The sequence below is a fragment of the Olea europaea genome, unplaced genomic scaffold, assembly GCF_002742605.1.
Source record: "Olea europaea var. sylvestris unplaced genomic scaffold, O_europaea_v1 scaffold732, whole genome shotgun sequence".
NCBI lineage: Eukaryota > Viridiplantae > Streptophyta > Magnoliopsida > Lamiales > Oleaceae > Olea > Olea europaea.
Genome location: NW_019265723.1, coordinates 364,639 through 381,251, shown reverse-complemented (window position 1 = coordinate 381,251; position 16,613 = coordinate 364,639). Strand labels below are relative to the sequence as shown.

General features: G+C 35.2%; 4 protein-coding genes across 4 annotated transcripts in view; 1 reads left to right on the top strand and 3 right to left on the bottom strand.

Moving 5' to 3' along the window:
* The first annotated feature begins 1,873 nt into the window (after positions 1 to 1,873).
* LOC111390959 (WD repeat-containing protein 26 homolog) lies at positions 1,874 to 8,121 on the top strand. The gene is made up of 4 exons (XM_023016088.1): positions 1,874 to 2,281; positions 3,637 to 4,523; positions 5,296 to 5,403; positions 7,763 to 8,121. Exons 2-4 carry the CDS (start codon positions 3,729 to 3,731, stop codon positions 7,976 to 7,978), a joined length of 1,119 nt encoding a protein of 372 aa, XP_022871856.1. The 5' UTR covers positions 1,874 to 2,281; positions 3,637 to 3,728; the 3' UTR covers positions 7,979 to 8,121.
* A 728-nt stretch (positions 8,122 to 8,849) lies between these two features.
* Positions 8,850 to 10,459, bottom strand: LOC111390969 (oxygen-evolving enhancer protein 2, chloroplastic-like). The gene is made up of 4 exons (XM_023016098.1): positions 10,110 to 10,459; positions 9,793 to 10,025; positions 9,511 to 9,561; positions 8,850 to 9,298 (listed from the first exon to the last, which is right to left on the bottom strand). The coding sequence occupies exons 1-4, from the start codon at positions 10,453 to 10,455 to the stop codon at positions 9,038 to 9,040; spliced, it is 891 nt and encodes a 296-aa protein (XP_022871866.1). The 5' UTR covers positions 10,456 to 10,459; the 3' UTR covers positions 8,850 to 9,037.
* A 330-nt stretch (positions 10,460 to 10,789) lies between these two features.
* On the bottom strand, positions 10,790 to 15,279 carry LOC111390968 (DEAD-box ATP-dependent RNA helicase 53, mitochondrial-like). The gene is made up of 8 exons (XM_023016097.1): positions 14,820 to 15,279; positions 14,372 to 14,499; positions 13,854 to 14,265; positions 13,633 to 13,731; positions 13,268 to 13,492; positions 12,566 to 12,727; positions 11,739 to 12,211; positions 10,790 to 11,214 (listed from the first exon to the last, which is right to left on the bottom strand). Exons 1-7 carry the CDS (start codon positions 15,192 to 15,194, stop codon positions 11,750 to 11,752), a joined length of 1,863 nt encoding a protein of 620 aa, XP_022871865.1. The 5' UTR covers positions 15,195 to 15,279; the 3' UTR covers positions 10,790 to 11,214; positions 11,739 to 11,749.
* A 1,245-nt stretch (positions 15,280 to 16,524) lies between these two features.
* The window catches only part of LOC111390958 (oxygen-evolving enhancer protein 2-1, chloroplastic-like), a 3,843-nt gene continuing 3,754 nt past the window's right edge, over positions 16,525 to 16,613 (bottom strand). Inside the window, exon 5 of the mRNA XM_023016087.1 lies at positions 16,525 to 16,601. Within this exon, the coding sequence (XP_022871855.1) occupies positions 16,525 to 16,601 (77 nt within the window). The remainder of the gene's footprint in view (positions 16,602 to 16,613) is intronic.

Below are 16,613 nucleotides of genomic sequence, written 5' to 3'. Positions count from 1 at the left end.
GTAATCATTCGTATAATTAGTCCTTGTTTGAGCCCTATTTTAAGTAAAAGAATGTATTTTTAAATAGTGATTAATGGAGAATGTTTGATTCAAAATTAAGAAAAATTTTGAATTTTTTTGTAATATTATTTTATTAAAAAATGTATATTCAAAAATGAATTTTTGAATGAATGGAACTCAAACAAGAATGTTACTCACGGCCTTATATACCTATTGAACAGCTATTTGGCCCAAATTGATAACCTAATATTAGACTATATATAGCCTCCTTCCTTTGCATTAATGTGTGCCTTTGAGAGAAAAACGTGATTGTGCTTTATGCTTGTTGTGAAGGATATTTGGCTTGCCTAATTGAGAGAGAAAAACCAGCTGTCATAGTAGAAGAAAAAATGTTACTTTGGAGGGTGAAAAAACTGGTGACTTCCTCCTTCGATTGTCTCCTCTTTGTGCCTTATTCATTGTTTATTCTCGTGTAGTTGTGACTTGCAAATCAACACCATTATCGTGTCATTTATGAGTGAAATTGAGAAGTAATCGATGTAAATATATAGGTTGTGGGTTAGGGCCGTTTGAATTAGTTGTTTGATAGAGAAAAGTAACGTGAAATTGATCCTAGAAATCACCAATATGAAAATTTTAGAGCGAGCTTCTGCAATAATATCTATTATGTTATTTAGTTATTCATTCAATCAATTTTTTTGACACTTCAACACATCAATTCTCATATCAAATGGAAAGCTACCGACACAATACAGAATGACTTCATATTTGAAATTGAGTCTTCCCATTTGTGAATAATGTGCTAAAATGTCCAAAAATAAGTGAAGCATAGCCAAGGAGACAAACAAATGGGGACAAGCGATCTCATTTCTTATGGTACAACGAATGAAAATACATATTTAAAAACTATGCTAAAACGAAGACACGAGTTCAAAGATTTCAGGTACAAAATAGATAATAACAACATAAACAAAATATTTTCAAGGACAAATTTATGATGTTATATGTAATATGAAGTATCGATGCATCATGACATTAATTATCAACTCTTGAAATTTTAAATCTGTTTTCAGAAAATTAGAGACAGATCTAACTAGACTCGAATATTAATAAAAATAAAAATAAATAAATGGCAAATGGGATCAGTGTGTTGAATACTTGGGTTGGTACTAGTCCTCAAGTCAAAAAGCTACTTCACTTCTGGGCCCAAATGTCCAAAGCCTAATTTCCGAAGGTTTCACCATAAAATTCTATACTAGAAGGAACTATTCCTATGGGTTAATTACAGTAATGGTTGCTAAACTTTTTCATATTACTACTTAATAACTGAACTAAAAAATGTAGCTCAATGGCCACTGAGCTATGCACCGTATTATCCATTCCTAACTTAAATATAAAAATTCATTAAGTTCAACAAACGGCATTGGTTTGAGTGATGGATTGATAATATGGTACATAGTTCAGCGACCATTAAAATACATTTTCGAGTTCGGTTACGAAATGATAACACTTGGCAAAATTCAGTGACCATTGAAATACATTATTTAGGTTCAGTTATTAAGTAGTAACAATTCGATCTCTGTGAAATAAGAAAATGAAGGGAAAATAGTTGAAAAATCAAATTGACCTCAGTTACATTAGAGCTAATTTGAAAATTTTTCTCTATCATTTTCTTTTAGTGTTCCTACTATTTTATTTTTTTAATCTTTTTATACCAAGTTTGAGATACAATGAACTGATACCAATTGATCTAAAAGCCAAACGTGCTTTTCATCGTGATTGAGACTATATATCGAATAAAAATAGAAAATTTTATATTCAAAAATGAATTTAATCCCCATTTGGGCCATTTCCCATCCACGGTCACCGCACGTTACCTGACTATCACACTCCTTAAAATGGTTTCTTCATCTCAAAGACTTAACATTACCTTATTCCCCAAAAACAAAGTTTCTAAAATGGAAACTAGTTACTATTCATATCTGCCCAAAAACACAGAAACCAAAAACCAGTATAATCAACAATGGATCACTACGTGATTGTTCGTCTTTATAATTTTTAATTATTATTATTTTCGTTGATTTTTGGTGTTTTTGCTTGCTTGCTCGCCGAATCTAGCTATTAACGTCATTAACGTGCCGAAAAATCTAAAGAGACTTGCTTTTGGGTCTATCCCTTGCACCTTTTAACCAATTTGCGTTTTACCGCCTCTGCCTCTCTTATTATCGGAAATCGCTTTCTGGGTTTTGCAGATACTGTGTAAAATCTCTTGATTTTCTTGGTATTTTTTCTATTTCTCTGCTTTATTTCGTTATTTGTTATGGTCTTTGAGATGGGTTAAATTCCCGAGGGTCATCGTTATTCTTCTATGACAATGTTTAGCATATCCTTCTTTCATCGTTTCTTTGTTATATTTCATGATTTTTTTGCTAAATTTGACTGGATGGGAAGTTTGAGTAATGCATCTATAATCTGTTCGTCTCTGATATGAAATCTGATGCGGGATTATCAGAAAATATATGCCCATATACAAAACACCGCTTAATCCATAAATATGACTGCTGGCTCAGTAACTATAATTTTTGTTCATTTATTTGCTTTTTCGGGTTTTTATCCTTGTTTTTTTGGGTGACCTCACTAGTAGTTGTGCAGAAGTTCACCAAGCGCTTCTCAAGTCTTGATTTTTGAGTTGCATAGAATCTAAAGTGTTTAGAGGTACCGATGAGCTATTGAGGATTTTTTTTTTTTTTTTTTTTTTTTTTTTTTTTTTTTTTTTTTTTTTTTTTTTGGTTTTTTTTTTTTTTTTTTTTTTTTTTTACATTTTTATGTTTTAGATATTACTGGGATTTGAGACAATTGATGGTTAAGTACTGCAATGCAATGAGGTTAGTGCCTTCGCAAATGGAAGAAGAAAAATAATGAAACAAGTTTATTCGTGAAAACCAAAATATAAAGGCAATTGTCAATTGCAGAGTATCCAAATTTGGCTGATTTGTTTATATACACTTTACATGACTGGATATAATAAATTTCTTGCTCAAAGGTAACATTCTCAAATTAAAAAGATTCTGTAGTTAAATTCAATAATGAAGCATGTTGAGAAAGGGAGCTTTAAATTTAATTTTTTTAATGGCTATGTTGTCTCAACATTTCTCCCAGTTTAAGAGGTTCAGAAAGGTGGTTAGTCAATATATGAAAAGATAAGTACAAATTTTATCTAAAATTAGTTAAAAATAATATTTTTAAACTGGAATAAAACACAATTCCAGCCTCGCCTGCACTGGAGTTTCACGATGTCAATCTGCAGCTTTGTTCTGAATTCTATGGAAAATGTTTGAATCTTCTTTATTGTATTTTAGATGTTAACTTGTTAGGCTTGATCCATTGATTTTTTTTTATTTTTTATTTTTTATGTAACCAAAATATTGGAGATCTCATCTTTTAATAATTTATGTTTCGAGCATGAATAGATATTTGCTAATTTGTTTCCTCCCAAAATCTAGCCATTAACTTTTTTTTAATGTATATGTTATAATATGTAAATCTTTGAAATCCCCTCTTAGTACTAGCACAAGTGTTGTGAACATTTTTTTTTTTTGTCAAATTCATATACTTTCTCTTCATTCTTCTCTGCAGAATATTGTTTGTTATTCTCCCAAGGTCTTACAATAAGCATTTTACTGCTGTGCTTTCTGACCGTGTTATATATGGGCTGAGTTGTACATTTAATGGGAGGCGTAGAGGATGATGAACCACCCTCAAAACGCGGGAAAGTGTCCTCTGGGGCATTAGGAGGTCTTTCAAACGGTACATCCCATAGAGCGCAAGCTAATTGCTCATTGAGTGATTCGATGGCTCAACCGCTAGCCTCTCAAGGGAAAGACGAGGTTGTTGGTTCAAAAGGGATGGTTAAGAAAGTTGAACTTGTTAGAATTATAGCTGAGGCATTGTATTCGCTTGGTTATAAGAATACAGGGGCACATCTAGAAGAAGAGTCAGGGATACCGTTGCAGTCCTCTGTTGTAAATTTGTTTATGCAGCAAATTCTTGATGGTAAATGGGATGACAGCGTGGCCACATTACATAAGATTGGTCTAATGGATGAAACTATTATTAAATTGGCATCTTTTGTAATATTAGAGCAGAAATTTTTTTCACTTCTGGGTGGAGAAAATGTCATGGATGCTTTGAAGACACTGAGGACTGAGATTGCACCTCTTTGTATAAACAACGATAGAGTTCGTGAGCTCTCTTCCTACATTTTATCTCCATCACTAAATGATCTTGATATTAATTCTGATCAAGAAGTGAGGCTCAAGTCACGAGAAAAGTTGCTTGAAGAATTGCAAATGCTTCTTCCTTCTACAATGATAATTCCTGAAAGAAGGTTGGTGCATCTTGTTGAACAGGGTCTTGATTTGCAACGGGATGCATGCAGGTTTCACAACTCTTCAGTTGGGGAGATGTCATTGTTCACTGATCATCAGTGTGGAAAGGATAATATTCCATCTCAAACTTTACAGGTTTGGTCACATTCATCATTCTTGTATCAAAAGTGAAGATGAGATTTATTTGATTTAGAGCACCATAGTATTTGGAGTTGGGATTTCAACTATGGTGCTTTACACACATGAATAGCAACTAAAAATGTTACCTTTTCATTCTTTGATCTTTTTATTTTCAAATATTGACATCTTCTTGGAAATTGTATTGCAAATTCAAATTGTGTTTCCGAAGACAAGACTTTGTTGTTACACGTGATTCTACCTTGTTACTGTTGAGTAAAATATTTATTTCGAAGGGGTCATCTGAATTTGTCATACCGAAGCATGTCACAATCCAAAAATGGGAACACTTGCATCCAGGTTCTAAAATTGCTAAAAGTTATTCGCAGAAAATGGCAGAAAGATTATGCCTATGTTTTCGAACTCATTTCAGAACATGTAATGGAAATTGATGCGTACTTTCTACTCATTCATATATTTTTTATGATTTACAGTAGATAATAGACAGCATTTCAAATATATATATATTTGTGCAAAATATTTGGGAATTTATTTTCTTTTATCTATGTCACCACTGATTCCTTTTATAATAGACAGCATTTCAAATATATATATATATATTGTGCAAAATATTTGGGAATTTATTTTCTTTTATCTATGTCACCACTGATTCCTTTTATAATAGACAGCATTTCAAATATATATATATATATTGTGCAAAATATTTGGGAATTTATTTTCTTTTATCTATGTCACCACTGATTCCTTTTATCATTTGTAATAACTCCAGATATTACAAGAGCACGGTGACGAAGTTTGGTGCTTGCAGTTTTCTCACAATGGCAGATACTTGGCCTCTTCATCCAGGGATTGCCTAGTGATTATATGGGAGGTAATATAGAGGAAATGGTGGTATTTTATTTCATGTGCATGGCCAAATTACGGACTTGGAATGTGATTAATTATGGTTTCAATAGTCATTAGGAGTTGGTATTCTTCCTATTACCCACTCTTGTAGAGGAAATTGGGAGTCTATCTATCATCCGCTCATAATATTTTTCCACACGTTCCATTGGTGGGGGCATTGTTAAATTTATTTAGCCCCCGTTTGGTCTCCATTAATTTTCATTCCATTACATTTCATTTTTCCTTGTCTTATTTTCAATCACACAATCTTCCATCAAATAATATTACACGTAAGTCGAAAATTTTTCCTTCTTTTTCCGCCATTCATTTTTCAAAAAAACATTATTTTACCCATTCTCATTACCACAAAATGGGGGCCAAACCACTGGCGGATCCAGTACTCGGCGAGCCCTCGCAGCTGTGCGTGCTGGATTCGCTGGGAGCCATTTTTTTTTTTTAGCTGAGGATAGACAAATATATAGGATATATTACTGGTAAGTCATTTTTCTTTCAACCATTCCATTTGGCCAACTTGGTTAGCGCTTGCATGTGTTTCTTGGATGTCCCGAGTTCGAAACTTTTTGTCCATCAATTTCTTGTTTAAATTTTTAGTTATACAATTTTTACAAAGCAATAACAAAATTATACAAAACAATAATGTTATTTGGTGAGACGATTTATTCTTATAACAAAATTATATATGTTTACAAAATAATTATTTTATTTAAATTTTAAACCTTGTTTGATTCTCATTTAGTTCAGAATACATTTTTCTTTCCCTTATTTTCAGTCAAACATTCATTAATAAAATAATATTACACGCAAATTCAATTTTTTATTATTATTTTTAACTACACATTCTCTATCATATCATTATTTCAAAATGCATTTTTTTGCAAAAAATGACATCAAATGAGCCCTTAATATTTTATTACGGCCGCTCGTGCTGGCTCAACGTCCTGAATTTGCCCCTGGGCCAAACGGGGGCTTAATACATAGTGATATTTGAAGCCACATGCACAAATGGGTAAATGCATTGAGGATGAAATTGATGAGGTTTTAAGTGAGTGTGTCTCAGAGAGGACACTAGGGGGTCAGACTTTAGTTGGGGGAGAGTAATTGGAGAATGAAGATGCGATGTGAAAGTACAATATGTTTAGCAACACGGTTATTGTAATTTCAGAGCATCATTATTCAAACTGGTGCATTTCAGCCTCATTCGTAAGCAATTTTTTTGGGTTTTTTCCTTTTTCTAATACTCAACCATATTATGGGCCTAGTGTTTTTCTGAATTGTTACTTTACAAGTTTTGATGGATTATGATATAATTCTAATAAGAGGAGAAATTAAGTTTTCTGATGCAAGTGATGCTCTGAGGAGAATGAAATGATATGAATAGTTGAAGTGTGTAAATTGCAATGATATGCATGGCCTTAAAACTTGGGCTTATTTTCTACTCTTATCTTTCTTGTATTATATGTGCAGTATAGCAGCATGTCTTCCTCTTTAAAAAGGGGGGAAAATTGGTGAAGAAACATTTGGGATGAGTTTTTATTTTTAAGTTTTTCTTTACACTTCTTCCTATCCTAAATATTTCTTGTCCAAAACATGTATAAATACATGAACTGAACAAGTACTAGCAGAAAGAAAAAGGTCTGATATACACCTCCCATTAATCTTCTTCCTATTGGATATGCACGATCATTGACCAAACTGAATTCTATGAATCCCTTCCAATATGAATTTAAAAAGGTCCGTGTCTGTTTACATTTGTAGTGCCTGTTATTGTTTTATGGCATGGCATGAATACAGTTTAGACAGAGTTTCATGTATAAAATTATTATGAGTTGTTGAAGTGACAAGATGAAATGTCTACAGGTCGGTCATATTATTTTTCTATATTCCGATCTTTCGTTACAACAGGTTACTAGATAAAGGTTCCATATTCCACTGTTGGAATCTGTATACTGCGAAGTCATTATTTTCATGTAGCCGCACATTGAAATGGCATATCCTGTCCCAGTTCTTGAAATAATCCTGTATATGATTCAGCTGGTCACAATCATGATCATTTAAGCAAAACTAAGCTATGACAAGATTTGAAGAAGCCTTCCATCCAGGTCATAATTTTCTGAGCTGAAAAAATCATTAATGTTAATTAGGGCCCCATTTTCCTTGATTTCACTTGACTCATGTCCCTATTATCAGTGTTCCTGGTTCAAGGTGTCTAAATTTTCATATAGAATTGATGGATTCTTACAGGATCCTTACTGGTTCCATTTGATAAAAAATAAATGCAAAACAGCATATATCTGCTCTTGGAGAGTTACTAATGGTTTCACCATCTGTAGGTTTATATATGGCACCGACTCTCAGGAGAGCTCGTTTTGACATTGTCTGGACATTCTGGGGCTGTCAACTGTGTTAGTTGGAATCCCACTAATCCTCATATGCTGGCTTCTGCAAGTGATGATCGTACAATTCGCATATGGGGCTTAAATCGGGTAAGTTTGAATCATGACGATAGGCACAGTAATGGCATCCACCTTTGCAATGGTCGAACTTGAGACGAGAAAGCACAGTCGATCATTGTATTTATTAACAAATTGCATCATGTAAATTTTCTTACTTCGATATTTCAGTTGACATATTACAAACGAGAATGTGAACATGCTTTAACTGTGACAATAAATTGTGTACTTCGTCTCAATCTGCTGGCATATTTTATTCTATATGAAGCTGATCAATGACCAAAAAGACTGATGATAACGGTGGAAAATGGGAATGATAAATGCTGAATTGTTGATGCTTCTGTCACACGGGTGCACACGTACAATAAGAGCACCTGTTTTCATCTAGTCCATGTTTTAAAATACGAATCATACTTGGTTTACAACCATGGATAACAATTTTGTTGACAAAATGTCATGAGGCAAATTGTCATTGGACAGTTTGAAAAACAGATTGTTTTTGCTACCAACGGCTTTTTTACAACTCATACATTGTCATCCACGATTCAACAAATTGATTAATCCTTAAAATACACTGATGATAACTAAAATTCTGTGCTGGTTGATTGAACTTCATTTTGTTTCACTATGGTTACCTTTATTTCGAGTTAGGCACTCCATCCATAATAGAAAGGGTGATGTCACAGTATTATACACTTTGTGTGGCAACTAGGTTGTCAAGTAAATTGTCGTATCATCTTTTCCATTAAGGCTATGTATGTGGTTTGATTTAAAAAAGGGTTTTCTTATAAGCAAAATGAGCATCAAGTAATTAACGAATTACCAGAGTGATAATCGTCCTCTTTTTGTTTGTCTCATAGTCATCTTTCTTATTGTCTTTGCCTTGTTGTAATAATAAGTGAAAGAATTACACAGTTTCTTGCTCTTCATAATGTAGGATTGGATTGTTGTAGAAGTTTGAGAGATCTCAGCCAATGGCTCAACTAACTAAACAACATGAGGACTGACTTGTATATGCCAAAAGAGAGTGCTGAATTATCCACATTAGCTTTCTCCACAACTCCAATGACATTTGTGAGTAAAAGTTCAAGCAACTCACTTAATCAAAGATCATATTTATAAGTAAAATTACATGCAAATACTCCACATCCCATATCAAGCAAGACTGAATGAACTTGCTGTGCTCTCCACAAATTTTCTTGCACCTTTGAACCATCTCTTGTCTCCAGCTTGAGCCTTGCAAATGTAAAGCTTCCCATCAGACACTGAGGCTGTGATCAGTTGATGTTTGCCGCCCTCATCTCCGTCAGCTGTCCTTGTCAGCACCGACAAGAAATAGTACTGTTTTCCACCAATAACTGGGGTGTCTCTCTCCAGTATGTTTGCAGTTGCCACAGCATTGGCATCAAATCCCCCCTAAAATTATAATTTCAATCCAGTTCCATAAGATGATTTATAAGAAATGAGGTGTTCAAAAATGCATTTGATTTCGATGATTCAAGAACATGAAAGGGAACGTATAGTCTGACCTCCAGCATAAACATGAAGTTCTAAAAACATATACAGAGCAAACTATTTAAACATATATATTTGCAATAAGGTATGTTTTTGACCCATTAGTCACTTACCTCTGACTCAGTTTTCCCGAAGTAGGCTTGTTTTCCTAGAAGATAGTCCACCTGAAAATATTCACATCAAAATGTTCGTCAGCTCACAAGTGTATTCATGGGATATGCTATTGAGACGAGTTCATTCAGTATGATATCATATAGAGTAGAAACAAAGTTTTGAGTTCCAATTCCGTCCCATATGTATCAGACCTATAAATATGAATATAACCCATATAAAGGATGCGTGTTGAAGATAATATACAGTTTAGATTTTTAGACGAGATGGTTCAGAATGATTACCTGGGAGAGGAAGTTTTCAGGGGAACCAAAGTCAGCGATAGATTTCTTGTCAGTAGGGGTGACCATAACGGAGACATTGCTGTTGGAATCGAAATTGTCCTCGTACCTCAGAACCTGACCAGGATACTCTCTTTCTTTGCTTGGATTCCACTTTGCGGGAATTGACAGCTTGAATCCGTCTCCAGCGTAAGGCAAGAAATCTGTGTTTTCCTTTGGCTTCCCAAAAATGTTAGCTGCAAGTTAATAATTCAAACTGTTCAATTAACATGCTAAATCTCAAGTCACGCGCATATACATGTATGGATTTGAACTATTACCGGCTTGGCCGTAGGCTGCATCGGCAGGGGAAACCTTGGAGCCAATAGCAGCAGCACCAATTAAAACAGTGAGAGCCAATCTGCGAGAAATAGGCAAATCACTGGGGTCATCATCCAGTTTCTGGGCACGGCAAACTAACTGGCTAGGCTTGAGGGACGGTGCGAAACGTTGAGACGAAGATATGGTGCGAGTAGAGAGTACATTGGGATTCAAGAAGCATGCAGTTGTAGCCATTCTCTGTTCTTCTTTTGGCTTGTGATTGTGATTACTGTGTACGTGTGTGATATGAAGTGGGATAGCTTGTGTTGGCTGATGTGTTCCTTTGTGGGCGAAAATGGATGGCATGTACAAAGTGGATATTGAGAAGATTGGATTCTTGATGAAGGATAAGGTTTTTGAGGCTTTAATTGGTGCCAAACTGTCCCGATTTGAAAGTGTAATCTCCAAGTCATGAGCTTGGGTCCCATGAAATATTTTCTTTCTTTTGGATTCAATATGATCCATTGGATCAAGTTCAAATTAATTCTAGCAAGTCAAGAATTTGTCACATGAAAAGTCTAATTAGACATTATTAAAAAGAAAAGAAGTCGATATCTTACCCTTTATCCATTATCGTGTATCAAACATATATTAGGAATTACGAGGAATAACATGAACAATAAACCATTATATATTTCAATATCTCGAATTTTAATGCCAATATAAAGATCAGTAAATCGACTTATTTAAGTAAACCCCTAAGCTCATATTAGTTGCAGTACATTAGTGTGTGGAAGAAAAAGAACACCAATCATCATCTCCCACGCTAATATTCTGAAGGAATTTAGTCTGTTTCTCGAATTCACTCTATGCTTAGAACCAACAAATATGAACAAATAGCAGATAACATTAGATTACACACAGGAACTTCATTAGCACAGTAACGATCAAATCGACTGGGTTTACTTCCCATCTTTTCTTCAAACAAAAATATATATATTATAGCATTGTCCGTCCTAGCTAACTCTTCGTAACCAGAAGCTGTTTACCAAATGCGTCAATGTTCGCCCTTGATAACCGCCTTTCCTAATCTTCACATCTGCTACTGTGATTTTTCAAATTATCCTGGATGAAGTGAAAAAGAATGTAAGCATTCATCAATAGGCACATTACTTGAACAAAATACCTAATTAAGTTTAAGAATGGAATTTATTTATGATCATATACATACAGAAGTGGCTAAACCTTTACAAAATCGGAAGAGGAAAAGGACTTGAGTATAGGTTAGTGCTTCAGTGTCGGTTTAATCATATGATAATAATTTTCAAATCAAAATGAGGCTACAGAATGTATCTACTTGATACAAATACCATACCACAAATAACAAAATGGTTCAAAATCGTTTATTTTTTTCCATGTGGTTTCCTAGAATGTAAATGTTGCTATGATGGCCATACTTTTCATAATTTGGCTGCTTATAGAGCATTATATATGAAAATTAGAGGAGACAAAATTGGTAAAGAGAATTAAAGGACAAGATTATCATAGACAAGTAGCAATTTGAAAGAAACATGTACAGGGTACAAAGAGCCAAACCCAGCTAATTGCATTTCTTCCTTAACAATATTTCAAAAGACAGAGGAACTTACCTCAAATGGTTTCAGAAGAATCTCCTCCCTGTATTACGGTCACCATCATCATTGTCATCACCAAAGCGACTTGACCTGGTATTGTTTTTAGAATTTAAATCACCAAATCCACTGGAACGACCTGAACCAAAATCCCCGAAACCACTTGAGCGACTTGGACCACCAAGGTTTCCAAAGCCACTGTTCCGATCTGAACCACCCCGGTCTCCAAACCCTCCTGAACGGCCAGACCCAAAACCACCAAAATTGCCTGTGCGACTTGAACTTGGTCCACCAAATCCACCACCTGATCGACCAGAACCAGGTCCACCAAAATGACCACCCCTAAAATTACCAGAGCCACCAGAACGGCCAAATCCTAAATCACCAAACCGACCACCTCCTGTGTTTTTATTAGAACCAAAACCACTCCTACCACGTTCCATGTCACGGTACATGTCCATAGCTCCCTCTTCAACAGCAATCCTCGGGAGCTAACACACCAGGATAATTATATACTAGTCAGTTTAATATGATCCAAACCACAAAATGCAAACAATGTCGAATATATCTGCTTGGCATATTCCTTTTCTTTGGGTGCTCAATTTTAAAGTCTCGCTCTTTTCAGTTAGAATTCATTCTTAAAACAGTATGACTACTAGACAATTTTTGAGATTTCAAAAGGCCAGCCCCAAATTTACTGGCAATAAGCCTAAGATTGTTATTCGTTGTTGTTACCTAGCTTCAAAGCATATCGCAAGTTTAATTTAACCAAAAAAAGAAAAAAAAAAGAGCTAAATAAGGAAATCAGAGCAACATTCAAACAGAATAAGCACGGAACCATTTACCTCAACAAACCGGGTTCCAACTTCACGTTCTATAGCCTTGACGTCCCTGTACTGATGGGATGAATAGATGAGAATTGCACTACCTTTTTTCCCAGCACGGCCAGTTCGTCCAGATCGATGCACAAAAAGCTCTGAAGAGTTTGGAAGTTCGTAATGTACCACCTGAACGGAATAACATTCAATCTGAACCCATATACAGGAAAAAACACTGGAGAAGAGAATATACTACAAAAATAAACCTTACTTGCCATCAATTAAACCCCTAGGCAAGAAAAAATCACTACTACACATTATATGCTTAAGAATCTCAAGTCTGAAGCATCATTATCAACTATGCATTTATCTATGTTGACTACAAAGTCCAAATCCATATCACCATGTCGCAAGGGGAAAAGAATAGCATCATGAAATTCATGAACTACCTTGCGAATAAAAGGATCATACGACTCAAACTTTAGGAAGCGTCAAAGGTCTGTTTAAATGTAATAATGCAATTAAATGTAAAACCATAATACAACAAGAAGCTAATGCGCTAATTTAAAGCCAAGTGAAGCAACAACGGTTTCAATAGGACACTAATAAAAAGAAAACAGCTGGCAATTTATCTGTTATTTTTTCTTCATTAACCTCCACGGTAACTCATGCTTTACAGGCAAATCATGTATAAGAATGAAAATGATGAAAGAAATATCATACACACACCAGATCGACATTTGGTACGTCAAGGCCACGAGCAGCTACATCGGTAGCCACTAAAATATTGAAACGCCCATCTCGGAAACCAGACAGAGTTCTTTCCCTTTGGTTTTGTGAGATATCTCCATGCAAGGCTTCACATTTGAAGTTTCTTTGCATGGCATACGCTAAAACATCAGCATCACGCTTTGTTTGGGTAAAAACAATACATTTACCTCCTTTTCCATGCTCCTGATAAGAAAGATACAACATGGTTGTCAGGAGAGGAAACTGATAATGGCAATAAACAAAAAAAAATCATAGAAACGATGCAGTAACCAGATTGAAGGTACAATTGAAGAAGATGAATGAAATGAACTTTAAATTCATACAGTTATTAGAGATCCAATAATTGCTGGTTTCTCACGCATATCTGCTGCAATTGCATACAAGGAAATCCCTTCAGCTAATTTCTGATCAGAATCTCCCACCTGCAGTACATATTTGACTTCGATAATTACATGCAGCAAAAACATTATTGAACACAAAGAATTCCAAGCAATAAACAATTTTTGATTAAGGACTAATAACATAAACAGAGGTCTACACTCACAAGATCAACAGTAACCGGATTCTTTAGGAATTTTTGCGTAAGCTTTAATATCCATTTAGGCATGGTAGCTGAAAACATCATGGTCTGATGCTTCTGAGTCATGTATCCCAAGATAGTCTCAACGTCGTCAGCAAATCCCACATTAAGCATTTGATCAGCTTCATCTAGAACGGAAAAATTTACTTCTGATAAATTCAAAGAACCCCTCTTAATCAAATCTATAACCCGTCCAGGAGTGCCAACAATCACATCAACACCATGTTTAAGGGTATCAATTTGGCTTGAAATTGGCATGCCCCCATAGACACATACAGTGTCTAAATTTGGAGCAGAATCACAGAATTCTTTGTCCACTTGGCGAGCAAGTTCTCTGGTTGGAGCCAATATTAATGCCAAAGGATTCCTTCCTCGTCTGAGTGATGGAAAACAGGCAGATTTAACCTTTAAAAATTCCTAATTTTTGAACACATTCAAAGCAGAAAATAGATTGAAAATAAAAAAGAGCAAAGATAACAGACCCATGCTTCTCATTGAATCGAATAATCTTATCCATGATTGGAATGCCAAATGCTAATGTCTTCCCAGTTCCTGTTCTTGCTCGACCTATCATGTCACGCCCCTTCATAGCTGGTTCCAAAACAGCTCCCTACAGTCCAAAAAAACGCCCACATTAAAGATCAAATATGCCAAAAGAACGAAAAGAAAACCTAAAACAGTACCAAATTCTTAGGATGACGTGAATAAAAGAATGAAAGCAATGTGTAAAGAAATTTCTTAGATCCAATTAATCTTACATTTTCCATCTCAACATTAAGAGTTCTGTAAGCAGAAACAGAAGTTATGCCTCATATGTCATTTCCATTTTTTTTTATTTCAAAATAAAGTATTTATTTTTATAACTAAATTTGGTGGTATTGTTCTTTAACTCCCAAACATATACCCAATCCAAAAAGATGTTCGATATACCTGAATAGGAAAGAGTTTATTGATACCCCTCCCAGCCAAGGCCGACACGATTTCCGGCGAAATTCCAAGCTTGGAGATTTCGAGGCCGTCATCAGCTACCTCAATGGATGCCATACCATCTTCAGCATCAGATAAATCAGCAACGGCATACGCGGCCTGCAAAACCCGGCCCACGTGAAAAGACCGTGTTAATGAAGGTAGCGTCGCCGCTGCTTTTCTTGTTGAAGTTGCAGCGGTATAGTGGAAAATTTGTGGCGAAATAAGCACATTTCCAGGAACAAATTTCTCCGGCAATCGATGTCCGAGGGCAGTGATGACGAGCCTACCAGTTCTGGAGAGTGATGAAAATCTCCTGAGTAAAAGGAGGCTACCCATTTTGTCCGCTTTACTTGAGAAAGACAGAAAGTGAAGATGGAAGGGTAAAACCCTAATGTCGAAGGGTTTATGAGGGCACTGAAGAGGGAGTAAAATAAATGATTAGTCACTAAACTTTAATTAATTTGTGTAACTACTTATAAATCCAACTTTAAAATATAATTCAATACACACTCAAGTATCATAAACTTAACTCATCCATAAATGAGATGGAATGCCTTTGAAGCCTTGGATGGAATTGTCCACGTGGCAAATAAAAATATGATGTGACATTATTTAATCGTTAAAACACTCCACTTCAACAACTCACTCTTCCAAACAGCCCCTAACACCACGTAAATTATTGACAATATGTATTTTAACGAGTTAATTAAACCATTGCTCACCAACATTTAGATCAGGTTGCTACTTGCTCACTCAAAAATAAAATGTAACTAACTACTCACTCACTTTTGTAGAACGTTATCCATCCATCACCTATGTTAATTCCATCCACTCATTGGGACAAAAAAATTACACGTGGCATAGAAAATCTTACCTGGCCGTTGAAAATTGACACATGGGGAAAAATCCTTTATTTTATACACTCCAAAGTAGTGTTGGAAGAGGATAACAAGGATACGAAGAAGCAGCAGCAGCCATTATTGTTTTCCTCAAGCGCCTGCACCCTGACTATGGTCTCTAATCTCTTTTCATAAAACTTCCTGCAAACTACTCATCTTTCTCTGCCACTTGGTTTTCACAATGAATATGGTGTGAAGAAGGTAAAACTCATTTGCATACAGGCAGATAGGATTTTGTGGGGATTAGTTACAATCCCAGATCTTAAAGACTAAGAATTTCAGGCCCTTTTTTCTGTTCTTTCTCTAGAAATTACCCTTCATTTTCCTGGGTTTTCTCCGGTCCATTTACTGCAAGATTGCAATTTTGTCATTTGGGCTCTGTTTTTATCTCAAGATTGTGTAGTCATTGAGCTTAAAATTGGAATTTTGAGCATCTTTTAGAGAAAATTAAGATTTCAATTTTGAGCTTCTTTTAGAGAAAATTATTATTTCTTTATAGTAATCAGAAATGTGGAGGCAGATAATTTATGTGAAGGAAGCCAATATTTTGCATTTGGTGCAAGACAGAACGGAAAAATTTGGAGTTTTCAAGTTTTTGAATGTAAATTCGCATTTTCTGCATTAATTTTGATTTCTCTTACAGGATACAGTGATAAGGCGGTGGAGGTGGAGGTGATGGTGGGGATGATGGTGGTGGAGAACGATTCTTCCAATTTTTAAGAGAACGTGTTTGGTAGGATGTCATTTGTCATCAATTTTTAACACCGTTAATGGTCACGTAGGATTTCCATCCGCCAAGTGTAAATTTTTGTCCAAAAGGATAGATGGAATGATGGTTGAGTAACTTTGTACAAAA

Bases quoted from the DNA above. Each gene is read 5' to 3' on its own strand.
- LOC111390959 (XM_023016088.1), top strand. From the start codon at position 3,729: ATGGGAGGCGTAGAGGATGATGAACCACCCTCAAAACGCGGGAAAGTG. The intron at 4,524-5,295 runs GTTTGGTCACAT...TAATAACTCCAG, and splicing joins TTCCATCTCAAACTTTACAG to ATATTACAAGAGCACGGTGA. The intron at 5,404-7,762 runs TAGAGGAAATGG...CACCATCTGTAG, and splicing joins TGATTATATGGGAGGTAATA to GTTTATATATGGCACCGACT.
- LOC111390969 (XM_023016098.1), bottom strand. From the start codon at position 10,455: ATGCCATCCATTTTCGCCCACAAAGGAACACATCAGCCAACACAAGCT. The intron at 10,026-10,109 runs GTAATAGTTCAA...ATTAACTTGCAG, and splicing joins TGCAGCCTACGGCCAAGCCG to CTAACATTTTTGGGAAGCCA. The intron at 9,562-9,792 runs GTAATCATTCTG...GAATATTTTCAG, and splicing joins CTGAAAACTTCCTCTCCCAG to GTGGACTATCTTCTAGGAAA.
- LOC111390968 (XM_023016097.1), bottom strand. From the start codon at position 15,194: ATGGGTAGCCTCCTTTTACTCAGGAGATTTTCATCACTCTCCAGAACT. The intron at 13,732-13,853 runs GTGAGTGTAGAC...TATGTACTGCAG, and splicing joins ATCCGGTTACTGTTGATCTT to GTGGGAGATTCTGATCAGAA. The intron at 12,728-13,267 runs GTGTGTGTATGA...TATTCCGTTCAG, and splicing joins ACGTACCAAATGTCGATCTG to GTGGTACATTACGAACTTCC.